Here is an 18,330-nt window from a genome sequence, read left to right on the forward strand (position 1 = left end):
TAACAGCTACAATAAGTTTTATTTTACCATTTCGATTCCACATGAACTTGTTTTAGTGTTACAAAGTAGCTAAATGAGCATCGAGTATATATACATAGTATACCAAGATATATTCACAAATCCCTAATAACACGAAAGTTAATTCTAATTCACCTCCTCGTAGCAGCACAAAAGTAGTACATAGTATACCAAGATATAATGTAAGAATACATGTTTAAATAGACAACTCTATAATAAAAACCAGCAATATCACAATACATTATATCCGTTCTCAAACCAGCAGACTATTAGTGTTCACCATTTGAGAAGATAGAATGTTTATTTTCTATAAGGAAAAAAGGGCATACTAGATATCTCTTTCGATTCTAATATCAAAGTAATAGCAACCACTTTGGCGTAACCAATTTGGTGGTTTTTCCAAAAACAATCTTATTCCTGACATTTCAAAGACCGCCAATTTGCGCATTTTAGTATGTTGACACAAGTATCGGAAGAGCGACCTCAAAAATTGGCAGGTTCCAACCTGACATTTTATCTTAGGACGCTCCCCAATGAACTAAAATTCTAGCTCATCACCAAAACTGAGACACTGGAGTATGTCTCTATCTTGTGACTGTGTTGTCGCGGATAAAGTTTCGACATGTGGAGAGACATTTTCCTTAATCAGAGAAGGAACGGATGCTAATTTCAGACTCCTGCTGGAAGTCTCCAAATCCTCAGATGGTAGTGGGATTTCTAGGTCTTGGATTAGTGGTTTGGAGGATTCTATTGATGGATTATGTGCAGTGGGCGGATTGAACACTTGTGCATGGGCAGATTCCAGTTGTGCTTCATTTGCTCCTTCTTCCTCAATCAACCCGGGCACCAAAGTCTGGCAGCGTGCAATGAGGGATGGTTGAATCTCTTCTTTTGGATAGCATCTCTCAGAAATGGAAAACGGGGTCTCATTATGATCCATCGGCAATTGGATCACCTTATTGAGAGGTTTGGACGCCTCTGCCGATACTGCGTGACCCTGTACGGCCAGGTCAAGCTGAGTCTCTACCTTTATATTCCCGGGACTTTCGAAAAGCTTAATGATGAGCTGCTGTGATTCCCCCAAACTCAGAGGCTTGGCGTAGTCCTCAGCCTCTGGCTTTAAAGGGTGCACCTGAGGCTCGATATGCCCCAGAAACAATTGGAAGCCATCCTCAACGCTCTGAAGCTCAATCTGAGAAGCAGGCGAAAGCAGCATACAATCTAGAAGATTGAGCGCGTGGTCGATCTCAAGTCCTGCTGCCTGAGTTGGTCCATCGGTAGAAATTGAAAGTTCATTTTGAACACACGGCATCTGCATGAATGACTTCTCCTCGATCAGAGCTTCCACCGACTCTTCTGAATCGAGCGCAGAAGGCGGCAGGGAATTGTAATGTATTGCTTCTGAAGAGGAGTCCATGTCTTCAGATACTGTAACATCTTTCTGGACTGTAGAAAGGCACATACTACTAGCATGGGCGACTGGATCTGGTGTATCTTCTCCTAAGAGATCAAGCAAACAACTAGCTTTTACGTCATGTCAAGAGCATCACTAAAAAGACTACTTCTCTGTACAATTTAGCAGAAAAAAATGCAGTTCTTTAAGGAAAGCGGAAAAGGAGCATGAAACCATCGAGTATTGATGATTCTACATAGAAAGCATTAGCAAAAAAACAACTAAAAAGCTAGTTCTCTGTCAACAGAACTTGAGTACTAACAGCAGTATGTAGCGAACATTTAGGATCCACTAAACCTAGAACGATTTAATCCATTTTGTGTCTTTGATGGTGACCTACTTGTAACACTGGGATGGACTTTACTTTTCCGCCGCTTCCTGCGTTTCCCCTGCAACCAAAAACAAAACAAAACAATCCTAAGAACCACTGTTCCCTCTAAGCTGCGCGCGTGCGCAATTGCGCACTACTCTCGTCTTCTCTGCGCAGCAGAAATCCTATGGCGCGCAGTAAAAAAAAAAAAAAAGGATTTTTTTTTTTTTTTTTTTTTTTTTTTTTTTTTTTTTTTTTTACCCCTTTCTTCATGATGGGCTCGGTTCTAATGTCCAAAGAGCTCCAGTATTTGTATTTAATCATTAAACGCTGTTTTCGGCTGATTTGACCGAATTTGAGAGCATTTTGAGCCGTTTGGCGAATGGACGTATATAGACTTTTTTTGCCTCCATCGCGATATCATCACGACATTTTACCAAGGAATTCACTTCCCTGGGCTCGGTTCTAATGTCCAAAGAGCTCCAGTATTTGTATTTAATCATTAAATGCTGTTTTAGGATGGATTTGACCCGATTGCTGTCATTTTACGGCTCGGTTCTGCTACATCTGCCCGCCCAAGAGTGCCTTATCCCGGGCTGCCATTGATGGTAGACTAACATTGATTTTTACTATAATTTGGACAACACCGGCGGCGGGCCGGATTAAAAATCCTAACGGGCCGTATATGGCCCGCGGGCCGAGGTTGAAAAACTTGTACACACACGATCCGGGGGCGGGGCGAGCGCGCGAATCCCGTTTCGGCGAAACCTCCGTTCGGCCGAATGAACGTTCGGCGGAACGTCCATTCGGCGACCTGCCCGTCTGTCAAACGTCCGTCGGCGAAACGTCTTTAGGCGAATCATCCGAGTACCGATGATGTCGCTCACACTGGTACTCAGTGCGCTCAGGGAGGTTGACTTTCTGCTCAGACCAACGAAAAATTAGAGGGAACATTGCTAAGAACTCTCTTTTGGGATCCTAGTCAAAACAAAACATGGAATTCATTCCAATCTATGCAAGAAAAAAATCAAGTTGAACTCACATAGTTCTCGCAGGTGGACCAACGAGGATACAGCTGAGCGTGACGTCGTTTCTGCGCGTCAGCTTCTTCGTGATATTTGTCCCTGTCCGCCTGTGGTAGCAACTTCCACTGTGAACATATAATAACCATGCTGTTAACATATACCATCAAAATAGGAAACCTAACTTTCCATTGTAGACAAGACTTTTACAATTGTAACAGTACTAATTGCGCTATTATGGGCCTTATGCTTTTATGTGTGGTATCAGTTTGTGTCGGGCCTTGAATTTGGGTTTGAATACAGTGCATTGCCTACAATTTTTCCAAGGGCCACATGAACAGATGCACTGTCTCTCTTCTCCAACTGCATGGTGACAACCTCTCTGTACTTATTTGCAAACAACATGAAAGCGTTTGGTGGTTTCTTTATGTAGGGACGCTCCCGCACATTTTCAGTCTTTCTTGTATTTCTGAAATTAAGACCACAAAATGGCACCTTTTAGTTTCAAAGTTCATGGTAACGTTCAGAATAAAGTGTCTTTGGGCCATTCATCAGAATCAACAACAAGTTTTGTTATTTTTCCCTAATTGCATTGCGGTTGTCATGTTAATTTCGGGAACCTTTGAAATTCTTTATTTTGGAGTCATTTTTTAAATATAAGAAAATACCTGGAATTTGACAAGGGACTTGAACTCCACTAAATACGAAATCAGTGTCGTCGGTATCAAATGAACAGTTCATGGAAAAAAATGTTATAGTACATATAAATCTTACATTGTTGTAAAGAGGTTTTGGGGAGGCGCTGCAGACATTAAAGGATGTACCTGTTCAAACAAAATTTCTCCATTCCTGAAAAAGATATTAAATACAACTAGTTAAAAAAGGCCAGGCTATATATAATGATATCAGATCCAAGTTTCTGAGGGTTTAAACTCACATAAATCCAACCGGTACCATCTGAGGCGCTCCGGGTGTCATCATCATTGCTGAAGGGTGCCTCATCTAAAAACAAAGACATGCGCTAAACACACATAAGTATCGGGAGTTTTGAATTGATTAAAGTTGATTTAAGTTCACTTTATATTTTGAACATTCAGTCCATACTGTAACAGCACATTTAACAGGCAGAAACACTTTGTACTCTTCCTTGAAAAAGAGTAAAAAGTTCAAATGTATTCAGATTACATTCATACACCATTAACTCCAATAAAACAATTCAATTATCACCTCAAATGCACAAATAAGACATACAGGGCAGAAACACTTTGTACTCTTCCTTGAAAAAGAGTAAAAAGTTCAAATGTATTCAGATTCCATTCATACACCATTAACTCCAATAAATAATCAAATTATCATCTGAAATGCACAAATAAGACATACACCGTTAGCATCGCAAGGCAAACCTACCATTTGTTGAGGGTGTGGACCTAAAATATTTTGCACAGGCCACTGAGGAGGCAGTTGCTGCTGTTCAAAGACAAAAGAACATTAGAAACAGTGCAAATTCTTCCAATCAAGGAAACATCTGCAAAGAGGTGAATACATAATATTCAATATGTAGCTCTGCCATTGGGTCTGAAAAGAACGCATAGGTTGTTAATTAGGATTAAGTCCATGCATCTGGAGGAAAAGCAAAGTACCTGATAAGGGGGAAAAAAGCCCAGAGGACTAGACTAGTCTAAAACACCGACCAGGCGCCTAATGTGATGTCTGAAGAATAAATCTTAGATACTACTTTTGAACGATTACATAACATCAAGAGTCAAAGGGTTTTTTATGTAATGTAGACTAAATGTATTACATGATTATGTAATTTAAAGTCTTGCCACCTTGAAATGAGAGTAAATCAGTACTCACCTGGCTATGATTATGAAAACCGGCATGGCTATTAAGGTGTAATGGTGGTCTAATTTGCTGTTGAATATTGTACATGTTGGGGCCCGCCATCATTGTAGGTGGCTGTGATAAACGAGCCCCCACAGGCAAAGTGGGCAACCTCGGGCAAGGATGGCACTCGGGTCTGATCGGATGCATCATTCAATTCAGTCACGGGGATCTTGATGCGAGAACTTTTTTTCATTTAATATTTAGAAAACCTTTGGCCTGATGCAAGAGGTAATTCGGCAAAAAAAAAGACCATTTGTTTTGGAATCATATTTAGCATCATTTTGTTTGCAAAATAACACCTGGTAACGGTGCTGGATGGATGCATTGGTGATGCAACAACACTCCTCATGCTAGTGATGAATACTTTTCAACATGATGTATAAGTGACATTTCAAGGGAAATGTACAAAACTTAAGGGCGCTTACACAAGTCAAAGCCTCCAAAGTTACTCAATCCATTTCCATAGAACCTTAATTGAACTTACTCAACTTTAACCCTATTGCCTCTTCCCATTTGTTTTGTACTTCAATGCTATTTTCAAGCTGCCTTTTATAAAACCTGGATGAACCCAGACCCTCACATTAAAGTTTTGTTAGACACCAACAGCATTTTTACCCCATCAACAAAATTAAAATGTTAGACCTTAAGAGTTTTGAATAAAAAATTGACTTACCTCTTAACAACATCATCCACCTGACAACTAAATCCATTTTGCATTACAAAACGTATAAATTGTCCATCTATGCATTTTTGTGCCGCATTCATTCAGTCACGAAATCTATAAAAATCATGGCTATGCAGATTTTTCTATGTCAGGGGTCATCATTTTAGAACAAAAAAAAGTTTTATCATTAATGTTATTTAATGGAAAGTAATGCAAGTAAGTATATAATAAATCCTCAATGTATGAGCAATGAAGTTTGACAAAACAAGAGCAAGCACACATGTCCAAGAACAACGTGTAACTTGCTTCATTTTATCATGTGCAAAAAAATGCATTATGACTGATAACAGCGATTGCATAGGTAGGCGACTTTTAATGAATCATTTTTTTCACACAGGACAAAACATGCATCAGAAGCCGTCAAACTGCGCACTTGGTTTTACGACGAGAAACAGCGTCAGCCGTCGAAAAGCCAACTTTTTTTGTGTTTATTTTGTTTGTACCACCATTCGCCTTCGTCAACTCTTTTTTTAATTCTTTATTGTAATTTATTTTTAACGAATAGCCGTCAAAATGTTCCTACGAAATGTGCTTTCGTCATTTGTCCCAATCGCTTCATTTACGTAAACTCTCAGACGCGTTCGTTTTTTTCTGTTACGTCAACTCCGAAATAGTACGAACATCCGTCAATAGTATAGTGTTGTGTTGCGTTCACGTCGTCAGCTGCGACGTCGTTTTTTGAAGCTTCTCACAAAACGTGTTTTTCTTTGCAACCATTTGCACGCGTCTACTAACCCTCAAACAGGTATGGAACACCCAACATCTTACGCACCAATATCAATTGTTAATATCATTTTTTAAATATATTGAACTACTGTGTTTTTAACAAGCTTTTGTTGTTTCACACATTTCGCTTGATTTAGCCATTTACAAGTAAAAAGTATACGAAGTGGTTGGTAAGAATAGTACAATCATATATGGAATGCAGTCGTTAGATTTTTTTTGTTAATTTACAATCGTAAAGAAATGTGCCGCAGTTAGAATACTCGAACAAATAAAAACAAGAAATTTGCATACATTTAACACATGCATCACCATAGTGAAACATTCAAAGAGTGGATGGAAGAGTACAAAGAAACAGGCAAAAAAACGGTTTTACTACAATATCTGATAAATCGATCACTATATTACTGTACATATCCTAAAACTTTGAGTACAAGCACGTCTATGTACAAACATGCATCCTGTACGGAGTTTTTATTGAATATGTTCAGATTTTAAACTGCTTTGTTTGTGCTTTGTGTTAGTTTTACGGCGCAGTTGCCGTAACATCATTCTACCACATGACGTCGCTGTTCCTCCCCGCGGTGAAACCCCAAAGTGACCAATTATTTTTTTATGCAAAAGCGAATTACTTAACCATCAGTCAAATTGCTTCTTTCACCGAAAATTCTGTGTACAAAATACAACATTTTTGCGTTGCCTTAAAATTATGAGCCCACCGTATATTTACATGATTGGATTATTTCCCACACTTTATTTCATAAATTCACAATGCCCACAATTGTATTGAGATGAGAGCCTACGAACACCTAAATTCAACGCAAGGTTTTCAAATGATTACATAAATAAATGAGCTAAATAAACCGTTTTTTAATTGTATGAAACAATGTTGTCTTTTTAAATAAAAACATCCACAAATGCTGCCTTGAATTTTATGTCAAATTAAGAAATGACATGATGCAATGAGGAAACTAATCCAAGAGAAAAAGACCAAGTTAGTTTAGATAGTCTAGTTTAGATGTTTACTGTGTGACAAATCCCTTTTTTGTCACAGTTAATAATAAATGGGATAATAATGACAATGAATATTACAGATTTTCCCAAAACTGTTGACACTATGTGTATCCTGTTGGAATTCGTACTCAGTGACCTTTAAAATACAATGTTTACTTAAAGGAACCTTAATGCTTTAAGGGGTATTTTAAGCCTCAGTAAAAGTCATCATTCAGAGAACATTGTGTACAATTTAATTTTGGGGAAAAAATGTTCTTGATGCATTTTTTTTCTCTCAAATTGTCCACTTTTGGCATCTCTCATCCAATAACAAACATCTACAAGCATCATTATAATTTGTACTCACTATTACACATGTCTAAGCATTGAAATAAGTTGCTGTGATTTCTAATCACATTCTAACTGCAAAATATACATTTCAAATGAAATATACTTACTGTCTGAAGTCCTAGCCATTCTTTTCACCCCCTTTTCTCCAAGTTTTCTTATCCAGGCCTGGGAACAGACGGTGGAGGTACAACCGCTGGGACACTGGATACTGGGCTCTCTAAACTCACACTGGTTACCTAAAATAATGATTGCCGAGAGATCAATATCCGCTGGTATTACCGTATGATCTGATGTTATTTATGACATGTACGCCTGTTAAAAGACAATAATTTAACCATTGTAACTGATTTTTAGCCCCTCACTAAACTGGGCGCCCTCAAGCTGTAAAGTGTCATGTTTTAAAAATGTGGAGGGATTACAAGTTGCATCCTTGATGGTTTTTAATAAAAATGTTTGGACACCCGTATTTTACGTGGGTATTTATGCCAGCAGAAAGAAATAATGCATCAAATTTAGCTAGAGAAGAAATATGATAAAAGCATACCATTCATGTTGGCAGTTGAGCGTCCAGTTATTAATCCAGAAATATGAGATTCCTTTCAAAACTGAATACAATCCAGCCCCTTCGATCCATTGTTGCAATATCACGCCGACAGAAAAAAAAAATCCTCATGAGCAGGGCTGAAAAAAAATGACAACTTATTCCATGTCTTTCACTTGTACATCCAATTAAAAAGTAATTCATCTCATGTATTTGGACTTGGCCAAAGTGGTTTATCCTGTTTAGAAATCCATTGAGAGGGTTGCTGGAGTAGATGAGCAAAAAAAAGAGCTCTTTGCATTTCTCGCAAAAGAAATCCATCAATTCAGCACCTGCTGGAATAAAGCCAACACAATTGGAGGTGTAATAATGTTCAGATAGAATGCTGTATTAAAGCTCTGTAATCAATATAGATACAACAATGGTCACCATTAAAAATCCCCTCAATCATCATCATCACTATTCTAAAATAATTTAAAAAATGCAACTGAGTCAGAGTTCAGATTTTTAGTCTATCAAACTATGAAGTATACTTTAAAAGGTAAAATGTGGTTCGGATTATTGGTGAATTTAAATTTTTTGGACTATTCTTAAACTGATTTGAAACATTAGAGTTGAGCTTCGGATGGGTTCTAAAAAAATTCTTGAATGTACGCTTTAATCATTGAATTTCATCTTGTATCTATTTAAAGTTTGAATTCTACTGAATCGCCTTCAGTACAAATTGTAAACATGTTTATTACTCTAGACATTATCTAAGCGTACTTAGTTTCCATGTTATCCATTAATAGCACTTTTCTGTCATTGTTTATTTTACTATGAAAAATATATATATTGTTAAAAAAAATCATTACTAGCTCGAAGGAATCTTTCCATTTGACAAATAACCAGAATTCCCTCTCCAGAAATAGTTGTATTCCTCGAGTCTTCTGAAGTAGCTTTTAGATTGGCCACTGAATGTCAACAATAAAATAAGACTGCCCAAACTACATGTGCCTTTATTATTTAGGACAGTACATACTGTGCCATAAAAGGGATCAACATACTATTACATGTAGAAAATGGCAAAATACTCCGTGTACTGAACAACTTTCCATTTGGGGATTATTCGAACACAATAATTTCAACTCATTTCCTACCATTGACAGCATTATATGAACATTGCAAGGTTGAATATTATGAAACTTACCAATAGTCTTGTCAGTTTGTGTGATTAGGGTTGACCGTAGAATGAACTCAGATCTGCAACAAGGACTACATAAAGCAACTTTTGACTCTATAATTAAAAGTCGATTTCATGATAAGGCAGTACCTTTGTTAGATCATATGCATGTCTAAAAATATGTCATTTCCTTTATTCTAGAAAAGTGATGTGCCATAGTTTTCCTATAATGAAAAGGAAAAAAGCCCAACACAAACACTTTGTTAAAATCCAGTTCACACAGTTCACACCAACTTTATGCATTTGTAAAATAGGCATAAATCAGTGGTGCTGGACAGCGAGCACTGTGTGCAAATGATGCAAAGTGACATTAATAGAAATCAGCCCCCCAAAAAAGTACAACCTAATGGTTTTTAATGTGTATTGCTCAATATACTACATGCATTGGACAATTTAGGCACTGACATTAAAAAAAACTGTCAACCATTATTGTAACTATTACTGAAAATATGTTTTCAACAAACTAATAAAATGATTTGACCAAAAGAAAATATATATTTCAAAAAATACCCACACATTCCATCATAATGGTAATTTAACAGTAACTATGGAAACTGTCAAACAAATGCGTGGCTTATTGTGGCCTCTAGTGGTGTAAATTGAATGTTGCAAGAAATAATGTGAATTTTATTTTGTTCAAGTTTAGTATTAATAATGATAAACCATTCTACAATCTGTATATCAACAAAATTACTGTTTCTGTCCCCTTCACAGAGCAAGGATTTGATACATTTGGTTCCTATTCTTGCATGTTTCCCATCGACAACATTAAATAGAAGGACACTGTGGAAAATGTCGAACAAATGTGGCTTGTTGTGGCCTCTAGTGGTGTAAATTGAATGTTGCAAGAAATAATGGGAATTTTATTTGTTTAAATACCGGTCAGGTGAGAAACTTTCACTTTAGTCAGACAAATGTGTAATGATGGCAGGCTACTTTTGGACAAGATGTATCAACAGGACCTTCGCGTGTGGATCTTGGACTCAAAACATCGGAATCCGAACGGCTAATCGCTTTTACTGGTCAACAACGAACCGAAGACTCGCCAATGTTTTCACAGTAAATAAATAGTTGCATTATTTTTTTCTTTCCAGGTAGATGCATTCTATTTCGTTAAGAGTCATCACGGTATTTATATTTCTGTTTTCACTCATAATAATTCGTAACCCGAAATTATTGTCTTCAGTTTTTTATTTATTTACAAAATATATTATTCTATTAAAATGATATAATTGTCATTTTAATAATTTAATTATTATAGTGTTACTAGACCGTCATTGTATTTGTTTTCTCAAAAGGTTTTAAATGATTGATGCAGTTATTATCATTAGGCTACATATTTTACAAGTTTTTCAGTGTGTTGTCCACCGTCTACTACAGATATTTTTTTTAATCAATTATTTGTCAAGTCAAATGTTTTTAAAGCCCTTTTAACAAAATATAGACTTTCAAAAATAGCATGCATTCAATAGGAAATGCTATGGAATAATCACTTTGTCAACAATGTTTATAAAAAAATTAATACAAAAATAATAACAAAATATATATGCTTTAGGCAGTGTGTAAGACTTTCTAAAATCACATGCATTCAAGAGAACATTATAGAATAAAGGCGAATCAATCACCAAGTGATATTTCAAAATATTTTCATGACTGATTCCTATAAAGGGGTGTCAAACCGGTCCTCAAAGGGCCGCAGTGGGTGCAGGTTTTCATTGGAACTCAACAAGAGGATACCTTTAGCAAGGGTAATCAGTTAATTCAAATCAGGAGCTACTTCTTTTAGAAGACACCTTATTGGTTAAAATGTCGGCATTAGATAGGTTGGAACAAAGACCAGGACCCACTGCGGCCCTCGGCGGAATCGGTTTGACACGTGCTATAACGACACCAACAGCCCAAGTGAAGCCACAAACCAAAAACAGTCTTACCTAGCAACAAAACATTATGCCAATCCAACTTTTCAGAGTGGAAGAGCTGCATTCCTGCTGGGCCTACCGACGCTATCGTGCCTGACGTATGGAGCTTATCACAGGTTGCACAATTCACCGGTGGTCCTGGCTTTGGAGAATGGTACAGTACTCAATTCAAAACATGCAATTACAGTCAAATAAAATCCATTTTTTTCTTCTTTTGTGCAAAGTGGAGGTTCTCGAGCAGGCTGACTACCTGTACAGCTGTGCAGAAACACACAAACTGTACCAGCTTTTACTGCAGTACAAAGACAGGTGATGATTTGCATTCACTCACCTCGCTACCTTTAATTCCCAATATTCTTTATGTGTGTTCAGCGATAACGCCGAGTTCTTGTGGAGGCTTGCTAGAGTGTCCCGAGATGTGTCAGTTTTGCCTGAAACTGATGAGGGACAGAAGAAACAGCTGATGTATGAGGCCTTTGAATACGCCAAAAAAGCTTTGGAGAAAGATGACAAGTGTTTCGCGGCACACACAGTAAGATGTCTTTTCATGAAGAAATGCGTGCAATTATTGGGAAATGACACCATCTAATGTCCTGTCCTGTTCTATTTTTTTTTTTATATCCCACAGTGGTATGCAATATGTCTGAGAGATGTTGGGGAGTACGAGGGAGTCAAGGTTAAAATAGAGAACTCTTCTGTAATCAGGACACATCTGGAGGTGAGAGATAACCCATTGTTATACTGTCATTCCATTGTAAATTTTTAAAATTGTGAATGTTATTATTTTAGCGATCCCTTGAGCTCAATCCCAAAGATGCAACGTCTTTACACAATTTGGGTTATTGGTGAGTTGGAGTTGCTTTTTAAAACAATGTATTCAATTATAATCATACTTCATGAGGTAATCAGTCAACACTGTTTCATGGACAAAATGTCCACTTTTCTAGAAATAATGATTTATCTTGTAAGGAATGAGTCAAGAGTGTAAAGTATATCTCCTCAGATAGCTGTATTTTTTTTTTAAACTACAGTTTTTCCCCCCTTTGTCTACAGGTGCTTTACTTTTTCGAAACTGCCTTGGTATGATCGCAAAGTGGCCTCTGTTATTTTTACTTCACCTCCTACATCCAATTACGAGGAAGTAAGTTTATAGATTCAACCTGTGCTACATAAAAATGAAGAAACCAACTGTTCAAATGGCATTGTTATGTAAACCTGCAATGTCACATCTGCTCAGGCATAGTTAAAAATATTTGTTTCCCCCCACAGGCTTTGCAATATTTCCTGCAAGCAGAACAAGGTAAAACTATTTGATTTTATGCACTCATTTGGATAATGTGAATTGCATACTCATAAGGCTACATAAAAAAAATAATAAAACACATTCAAGAACATATCTAATGTTCTCAATATCAACTTGGAGAAAGAAGAATTGAGTGTAATTGCTGCACCGTATTGTCATTTTCTTTTCCAAGTGGATCCAAACTTCTACAGTAAAAACCTCCTAATGCTGGGGAAGACTTACATGGCCATGAAGGACGAGCAGAAAGCCTTGCTTTGGCTGAATAAAGCCAAAGATTACCCCCCACGCACACATGAGGACGAAGAGGTACAAACGACCTGGAGTTATGCATGAAAGATTTTTTTTTGTGTGCTCATGAACTATTTCTTCTGTTCCAATGTTTTCAGGTCCATAAAGAAGCCATTGACCTGATAAAGAAGTCCCTCCTGGCGTGCCATCAGGGCAGAGCGACTGCGGTCAATTTGCTGATTACTTCCTGTTTTGGTATTTAAACATTATTGAGTCCTAGTATCATTGTCGGATCGTCTCCTGCATGCATCCTGCATGTTGCTGCATATCCCTGCATGCTCCCGTTTTGTTCCAAGCCTTTGTTGATTTGTAAAGCCCTTTTGATTTATTAAAGATGTTGTTTTGAAGCTAATACCTCGTCAAATCCTACTTCCCTGCGCCTGGGTCCGAATCCATTCCCGATTGCGCCGCGTCGTCGTGGGTGGCTCTGCAATTTCTTATATCTAACTATGGTTGTTATCTTCTTTGTACAATGAGTATTCACATAAAAAGTTTTCCGGTTCACTTTGATTACAGGTTTGCAATCGAAAAAAAGGAACCACAGTTTTCACAGTCGGCTCCGTCTGCTACACAATGTGATACATTTTCTGTTTTCTCTTCTTGAGCTGTGGCTAAAACTGAGAAATTGCAAAGAGTATCTTGATCGAAAAAAATGGGAGACCGCCAAAACCCCTCCCCAAATAAGGTGAGGGATTTGAGGGGGATTTGAGGTGATGCAAGGTTAGACAGTGGAATTCTGAGCAACACAGGGATGCTGGACGAGCCTGCAGATTGGTTGCTAAATCCGTTTTCCAGCCAACTTAATTTGTGTGGCATACCAAATAAGACCAAATGTAAACCAAGAGGGAGGGGGAGGCATACATCAGTGCTGCTGGACAGCGAGCGCTGTGCGCAAATTTGCAAATGATGCAATGTGACATTAATAGAAATCAGCCCCCCGAAAAAGTACAACCTAATGGTTTTTCATGTGTATTGCTCTATACATGCATTGGACAATTTAGGCACCAACATTAAAAAACTGTCAACCATTATTGTAACTATTACTGAAAATATGTTTTCAACAAACTAATAAAATGATTTGACCAAAAGAAAAAATATATTTCAAAACTACTGCAGAATAATGCTCAGCTCATAGTTAAAACTGCACCAATAAAGCTGGATTATCATTACGATTAGGGAAAATATAACCTGAATCTTGACTATTTAGTGGGTAAAAGCAAATGGAAAAACAAATCTCAGGGGACCACGTTGCCATGACAACAGGGAAAGGATGTGAACCCCCTGAACCCACACAAACCCAAATACTAGATGGATTGCAACGTAAAGGTCATTTAACAGTAACCATGGAAACTGTCAAACAAATGTGGCTTATTGTGGCCTCTTGTGGTGTAAATTGAATGTTGCAAGAAATAATGTGAATTTTATTTTTTTCAAGTTTAGTGTTAATAATGATAAACAATTCTACAATCTGTATATCAACAAAATTACTATTTATGCCCCCTTCACAGAGCAAGGATTTGATACATTTGGTTCCTATTCTTGCATGTTTCTCGTCGACTACATTAAATAGAAGGACACTTGCATTAGTCGTTCAAAAACGACCTATACCCTAGAATGAATTAGTGTTATGACAACATTTTTTTGAATAGTTGTATAAAATTGCATTAAAATTACAATATAGTAGATCCCAGGCAACGTACACGCAACGCCTCCTTCTATTTAGCAACGATCGGATCGTGTGTTTCTTGAAAGTCTGCCATGAACAGCCCCTGTCGGTAAATACCGGTCAGGTGAGCAACTTTCACTTTAGTCAGACAAATTTGTAATGATGGCAGGCTACTTTTGGACAAGATGTATCAACAGGACCTTCCCGTGTGGATCTTGGACTCAAAACATCGGAATCCGAACGGCTAATCGCCTTTACTGGTCAACAACGAACAGAAGACTCGCCAATGTTTTTACAGTAAATAAATAGTTGCATTTTTTTTTCTTCTTTCCGGGTATATGCATTGTATTTCGTCAAGAGTCATCACGGTATTTGTATTTGTTTTCACTCATAATAATTCGTAACCCGAAATTATTGTCAATTTCACTTTTTATTTGATTTACAAAATATATTAATCCATTAAAATGATATAATTTTAATTTTAATAATGTAATTATTATAGTGTTACTAGACGGTCATTGTTGATTTGTTTTCTCAAAAGGTTTTAAATGCTTGATGCAGATATTAACATTAGGCTACACATTTTACAGGTTTTTCAGTGTTGTACACAGTCTACTACAGATTTTTTTTTTATCAATTATTTGTCAAGTCAAATGTTTTTAAAGCCCTTTAAAAAAATATAGACTTGCTAAAATAGCATGCATTCAATAGGAAATGCTATGGAATAATCACTTTGTCAACAATGTTTATAAAAAAAATACAATTTTTTTTAACTAAATGCATTAGGCAGTGTGTAAGACTTTCTAAAATCACATGCATTCAAGAGAACATTATAGAATAAAAGCGAATCAATCACCAAGTGATATTTCAAAATACTTTCATGACTGATTCCTATAACGACACCAACAGTGAAGCCACACACCAAAAACAGTCTTACCTAACAAAGCATTATGCCAATCCAACTTTTCAGAATGGAAGAGCTGCATTCCTGCTGGGCCTCCCGACGCTATCGTGCCTGACGTATGGCGCTTATCACAGGTTCCACAATTCACCGGTGGTCCTCGCTTTGGAAAATGGTACAGTACTCAATTCAAAACATGCAATTACAGTCAAATAAAATCCATTTATTTTCTTTTGTGCAAAGTGGAGGTTCTCGAGCAGGCTGACTACCTGTACAGCTGTGCAGAAACACACAAACTGTACCAGCTTTTACTGCAGTACAAAGACAGGTGATGATTTGCATTCACTCACCTCGCTACCTTTAATTCCCAACCAATGTATTCTTTATATGTGTTCAGCGATAACGCCGAGTTCTTGTGGAGGCTTGCTAGAGTGTCCCGAGATGTGTCAGTTTTGCCTGAAACTGATGAGGGGCGGAAGAAACAGCTGATGTACGAGGCCTTTGAATACGCCAAAAAGTCTTTGGAGAAAGATGACAAGTGTTTTGCGGCACACAAAGTAAGATGTCTTTTCATGAAGAAATTGCTGCACACAATTATTGGGAAACGACACTACCTAATGTCCTGTCCTGTTCTATTTTATCTGTTTTTTTTAATCCCACAGTGGTATGCAATATGTCTGAGTGATGTTGGGGAGTACGAGGGAGTCAAGGTTAAAATAGGGAACTCTTACGTAATCAGGGCACATCTGGAGGTGAGAGATAACCCATTGTTATACTGTCATAAGTGTAAATTTTTAATATTGTGAATGTTATTATTTTAGCGATCCCTTGAGCTCAATCCCAAAGATGCAACATCTTTACACATTTTGGGTTACTGGTGAGTTGGAGTTGCTTTTTAAAACAATGTATTCATATAATCTCATTACTTGATGAAGTCCACACTGTTTCATGGACAAAATATCCACTTTTCTAGAAATAATTTATTCATCTTGTAAAGAATGAGTCAGGCAGAACATATGTATATAAGTATACCTCCTCAGATAGCTGTATTTTTTTAACTCCATTTTTCCCCCCTTTGTCAACAGGTGCTTTACTTTTTCGGAACTGCCTTGGTATCAACGCAAAGTGGCTGCCCTTGTTTTTGCGTCACCCCCTACATCCAATTACGAGGAAGTAAGTTTATAGATTCAACCTGTGCCACATAAAAATGAAGAAACCAACTGTTCAAATGGCGTTGTTATGTAAACCTCCAATGTCACATCTTCTCAGGCATAGTTAAAAATATTAGTTTCCCCCCACAGGCTTTGCAATTCTTCCTGCAAGCAGAACAAGGTAAAACTACTTGATTTTATGCACTCATTCGGATAATGTGAATTGAGTACATAAAAACATAAAAAAACATTCAAGAACATATCTAATGTTCTCAATATCAACTTGGAGAAAGAAGATTTGAGTGCAATTGCTGCACCGTATTGTCATTTTCTTTTCCAAGTGGATCCAAACTTCTACAGTAAAAACCTCCTAATGCTGGGGAAGACTTACATGGCCATGAATGACGAGCAGAAAGCCTTGCTCTGGCTGAACAAAGCCAAAGATTACCCCCCACGCACACATGAGGACAAAGAGGTACAAACGAGTTGGAGTTATGCCTGAAAGATTTTTTTTTTGGGCTCATGAACTATTTCTTCTGTTCCAATGTGTTCAGGTCCATAAAGAAGCCATTGACCTGTTAAAGAAGTTCAGATGAACCTGACACCTGAAGCTGATGTTTCTGTATAATTGTTAACTAAAATAGTGTTATGATTGGCCTTGGACAGAGAAATGGCTCATCTCAAGGGACCATGCCGAAAAGTTCCAAATAAAAACACAATCATGTATGGGAAGGGAGTCATTCACGTATTTATTTATATCTCATAAATCCATCTCTCTTCATTTCAAATGGCTGAAAGCTTGATTTCAAAATGAGTCCTCTATACACCGGTAAAGGGCCATACTGTCCATACTGTACAGTGTAGTAGGTGTTTACAGTGTTTATCTACACACGATATGTTACAGGTGGGATGCCTTTCAAACGGCCTACGCGGCACATTCTGTCTTGAAGGCTGCCTGAGACTCTCCCGGTCTATTTTTTTTCTGATATGAAACAGGCATCACAGATTTCCAAACAATGGAAGGGCGGCTCTGCAATTTCTTATATCTAACTATGGTTGTTATCTTCTTTGTACAATGAGTATTCACATAAAAAGTTTTCCGGTTCACTTTGATTACAGGTTTGCAATCGAAAAAAAGGAAGCACAGTTTTCACAGTCGGCTCCTTCTGCTACACAATGTGATACATTTTTCTGTTTTCTCTTCTTGAGCTGTGGCTAAAACTGAGAAATTGCAAAGAGTATCTTGATTGAAAAAAATGGGAGACCGCCAAAACCCCTCCCCAATTAAGGTGAGGGATTTGAGGTGATGCAAGGTTAGACAGTGGAATTCTGGGCAACACAGGGATGCTGGGCGAGGCTGCAGATTAGTTGCAAAGTCCATGTGTTGTTTTCCAGCCAACTTAATTTGCGTGGCATACCAAAATAAGACCAAATGCAAGCCAAGAGGGAGGGCAGCAGGCCAGGAGATGCATTACCGGATTAAAGGCTGGGCAAAAGCGCAAGGACAACGTAGATTTGCCAAAAGATTCTTAAAAATCCATCCACTCAATACTTTTGGTCACTCATGTTTCTTCAATTGGAACATTAGCCTTTTGATTATGCTCCTGTCACATTTCATCTGCAGAAATCTTCGCTGCATGTATATGCAATGTTTTGATGACATTTAAGGCCTGAGATGTTATTTAGTTCAGCATAATGAAAAGCACATTGTTCCGAGACCCTCCAAATGCCCTTTTCACTCAGTTGCTGCAAAAATAAAAAGACACAACATGGATGAACTAGACAACATATGAAGAACTGAGCACCTTGTTTGTTGCGACACGTTTCAAAACACGGGGTGTCCAAATTTGGATCGGTC

At 37.6% G+C, this 18,330-nt stretch overlaps 4 protein-coding genes across 13 annotated transcripts in view; 2 read left to right on the forward strand and 2 right to left on the reverse strand.

The window, feature by feature from the left end:
- LOC144091436 (uncharacterized) lies at positions 1-10,535 on the reverse strand. Of its 8 annotated transcripts, none has more exons than XM_077623745.1 (10): positions 9,212-10,535; positions 8,026-8,357; positions 7,589-7,717; positions 4,211-4,267; positions 3,741-3,805; positions 3,578-3,652; positions 3,119-3,272; positions 2,824-2,931; positions 1,812-1,860; positions 1-1,518 (listed from the first exon to the last, which is right to left on the reverse strand). In XM_077623745.1, the coding sequence occupies exons 4-10, from the start codon at positions 4,211-4,213 to the stop codon at positions 557-559; spliced, it is 1,416 nt and encodes a 471-aa protein (XP_077479871.1). In that variant the 5' UTR covers positions 4,214-4,267; positions 7,589-7,717; positions 8,026-8,357; positions 9,212-10,535; the 3' UTR covers positions 1-556. The 8 variants fall into 8 exon arrangements, with proteins under 8 accessions (XP_077479871.1, XP_077479869.1, XP_077479870.1 ...); XM_077623743.1 differs by having other exon boundaries at positions 4,211-4,270; XM_077623744.1 differs by lacking the exon at positions 9,212-10,535 and having other exon boundaries at positions 4,211-4,270; positions 8,026-9,190.
- LOC144091438 (regulator of microtubule dynamics protein 1-like) lies at positions 10,028-13,106 on the forward strand. The gene is made up of 10 exons (XM_077623749.1): positions 10,028-10,303; positions 11,212-11,317; positions 11,388-11,472; positions 11,536-11,695; positions 11,792-11,881; positions 11,953-12,008; positions 12,217-12,304; positions 12,433-12,463; positions 12,639-12,772; positions 12,853-13,106. The coding sequence occupies exons 1-10, from the start codon at positions 10,166-10,168 to the stop codon at positions 12,955-12,957; spliced, it is 993 nt and encodes a 330-aa protein (XP_077479875.1). The 5' UTR covers positions 10,028-10,165; the 3' UTR covers positions 12,958-13,106.
- Positions 10,738-18,330, reverse strand: part of wwp1 (WW domain containing E3 ubiquitin protein ligase 1) — a 20,336-nt gene continuing 12,743 nt past the window's right edge. The window contains exons 26-28 of one of the 3 annotated variants that reach the window (XR_013305706.1): positions 15,358-15,484; positions 11,495-11,600; positions 10,738-11,301 (exon numbers count right to left, since the gene is read on the reverse strand). The gene's annotated coding sequence lies outside the window, so the exon portion shown is untranslated. Of the gene's footprint in view, positions 11,306-11,494; positions 11,601-15,357; positions 15,485-17,196; positions 18,219-18,330 lie in introns of those variants that run through there. The other 2 variants (XR_013305705.1, XM_077623737.1) reach the window with 2 other exon arrangements.
- rmdn1 (regulator of microtubule dynamics 1) lies at positions 14,314-17,198 on the forward strand. The gene is made up of 10 exons (XM_077623748.1): positions 14,314-14,717; positions 15,391-15,496; positions 15,565-15,649; positions 15,719-15,878; positions 15,984-16,073; positions 16,143-16,198; positions 16,407-16,494; positions 16,623-16,653; positions 16,814-16,947; positions 17,027-17,198. Exons 1-10 carry the CDS (start codon positions 14,580-14,582, stop codon positions 17,066-17,068), a joined length of 930 nt encoding a protein of 309 aa, XP_077479874.1. The 5' UTR covers positions 14,314-14,579; the 3' UTR covers positions 17,069-17,198.

Source organism: Stigmatopora argus, chromosome 17, assembly GCF_051989625.1.
Source record: "Stigmatopora argus isolate UIUO_Sarg chromosome 17, RoL_Sarg_1.0, whole genome shotgun sequence".
Lineage (NCBI taxonomy): Eukaryota > Metazoa > Chordata > Actinopteri > Syngnathiformes > Syngnathidae > Stigmatopora > Stigmatopora argus.

Bases quoted from the DNA above. Each gene is read 5' to 3' on its own strand.
- rmdn1 (XM_077623748.1), top strand. From the start codon at position 14,580: ATGATGGCAGGCTACTTTTGGACAAGATGTATCAACAGGACCTTCCCG. The intron at 14,718-15,390 runs GTAAATAAATAG...CCAACTTTTCAG, and splicing joins GACTCGCCAATGTTTTTACA to AATGGAAGAGCTGCATTCCT. The intron at 16,199-16,406 runs GTGAGTTGGAGT...CTTTGTCAACAG, and splicing joins TTACACATTTTGGGTTACTG to GTGCTTTACTTTTTCGGAAC.
- LOC144091438 (XM_077623749.1), top strand. From the start codon at position 10,166: ATGATGGCAGGCTACTTTTGGACAAGATGTATCAACAGGACCTTCGCG. The intron at 11,318-11,387 runs GTACAGTACTCA...TTTTGTGCAAAG, and splicing joins GGTCCTGGCTTTGGAGAATG to TGGAGGTTCTCGAGCAGGCT. The intron at 12,305-12,432 runs GTAAGTTTATAG...TTCCCCCCACAG, and splicing joins CTACATCCAATTACGAGGAA to GCTTTGCAATATTTCCTGCA.
- LOC144091436 (XM_077623738.1), bottom strand. From the start codon at position 4,840: ATGATGCATCCGATCAGACCCGAGTGCCATCCTTGCCCGAGGTTGCCC. The intron at 4,271-4,660 runs GTGAGTACTGAT...GTCTTTGAACAG, and splicing joins GTTTTCATAATCATAGCCAG to CAGCAACTGCCTCCTCAGTG. The intron at 1,861-2,823 runs GTGAGTTCAACT...TTTTGGTTGCAG, and splicing joins GGTCCACCTGCGAGAACTAT to GGGAAACGCAGGAAGCGGCG.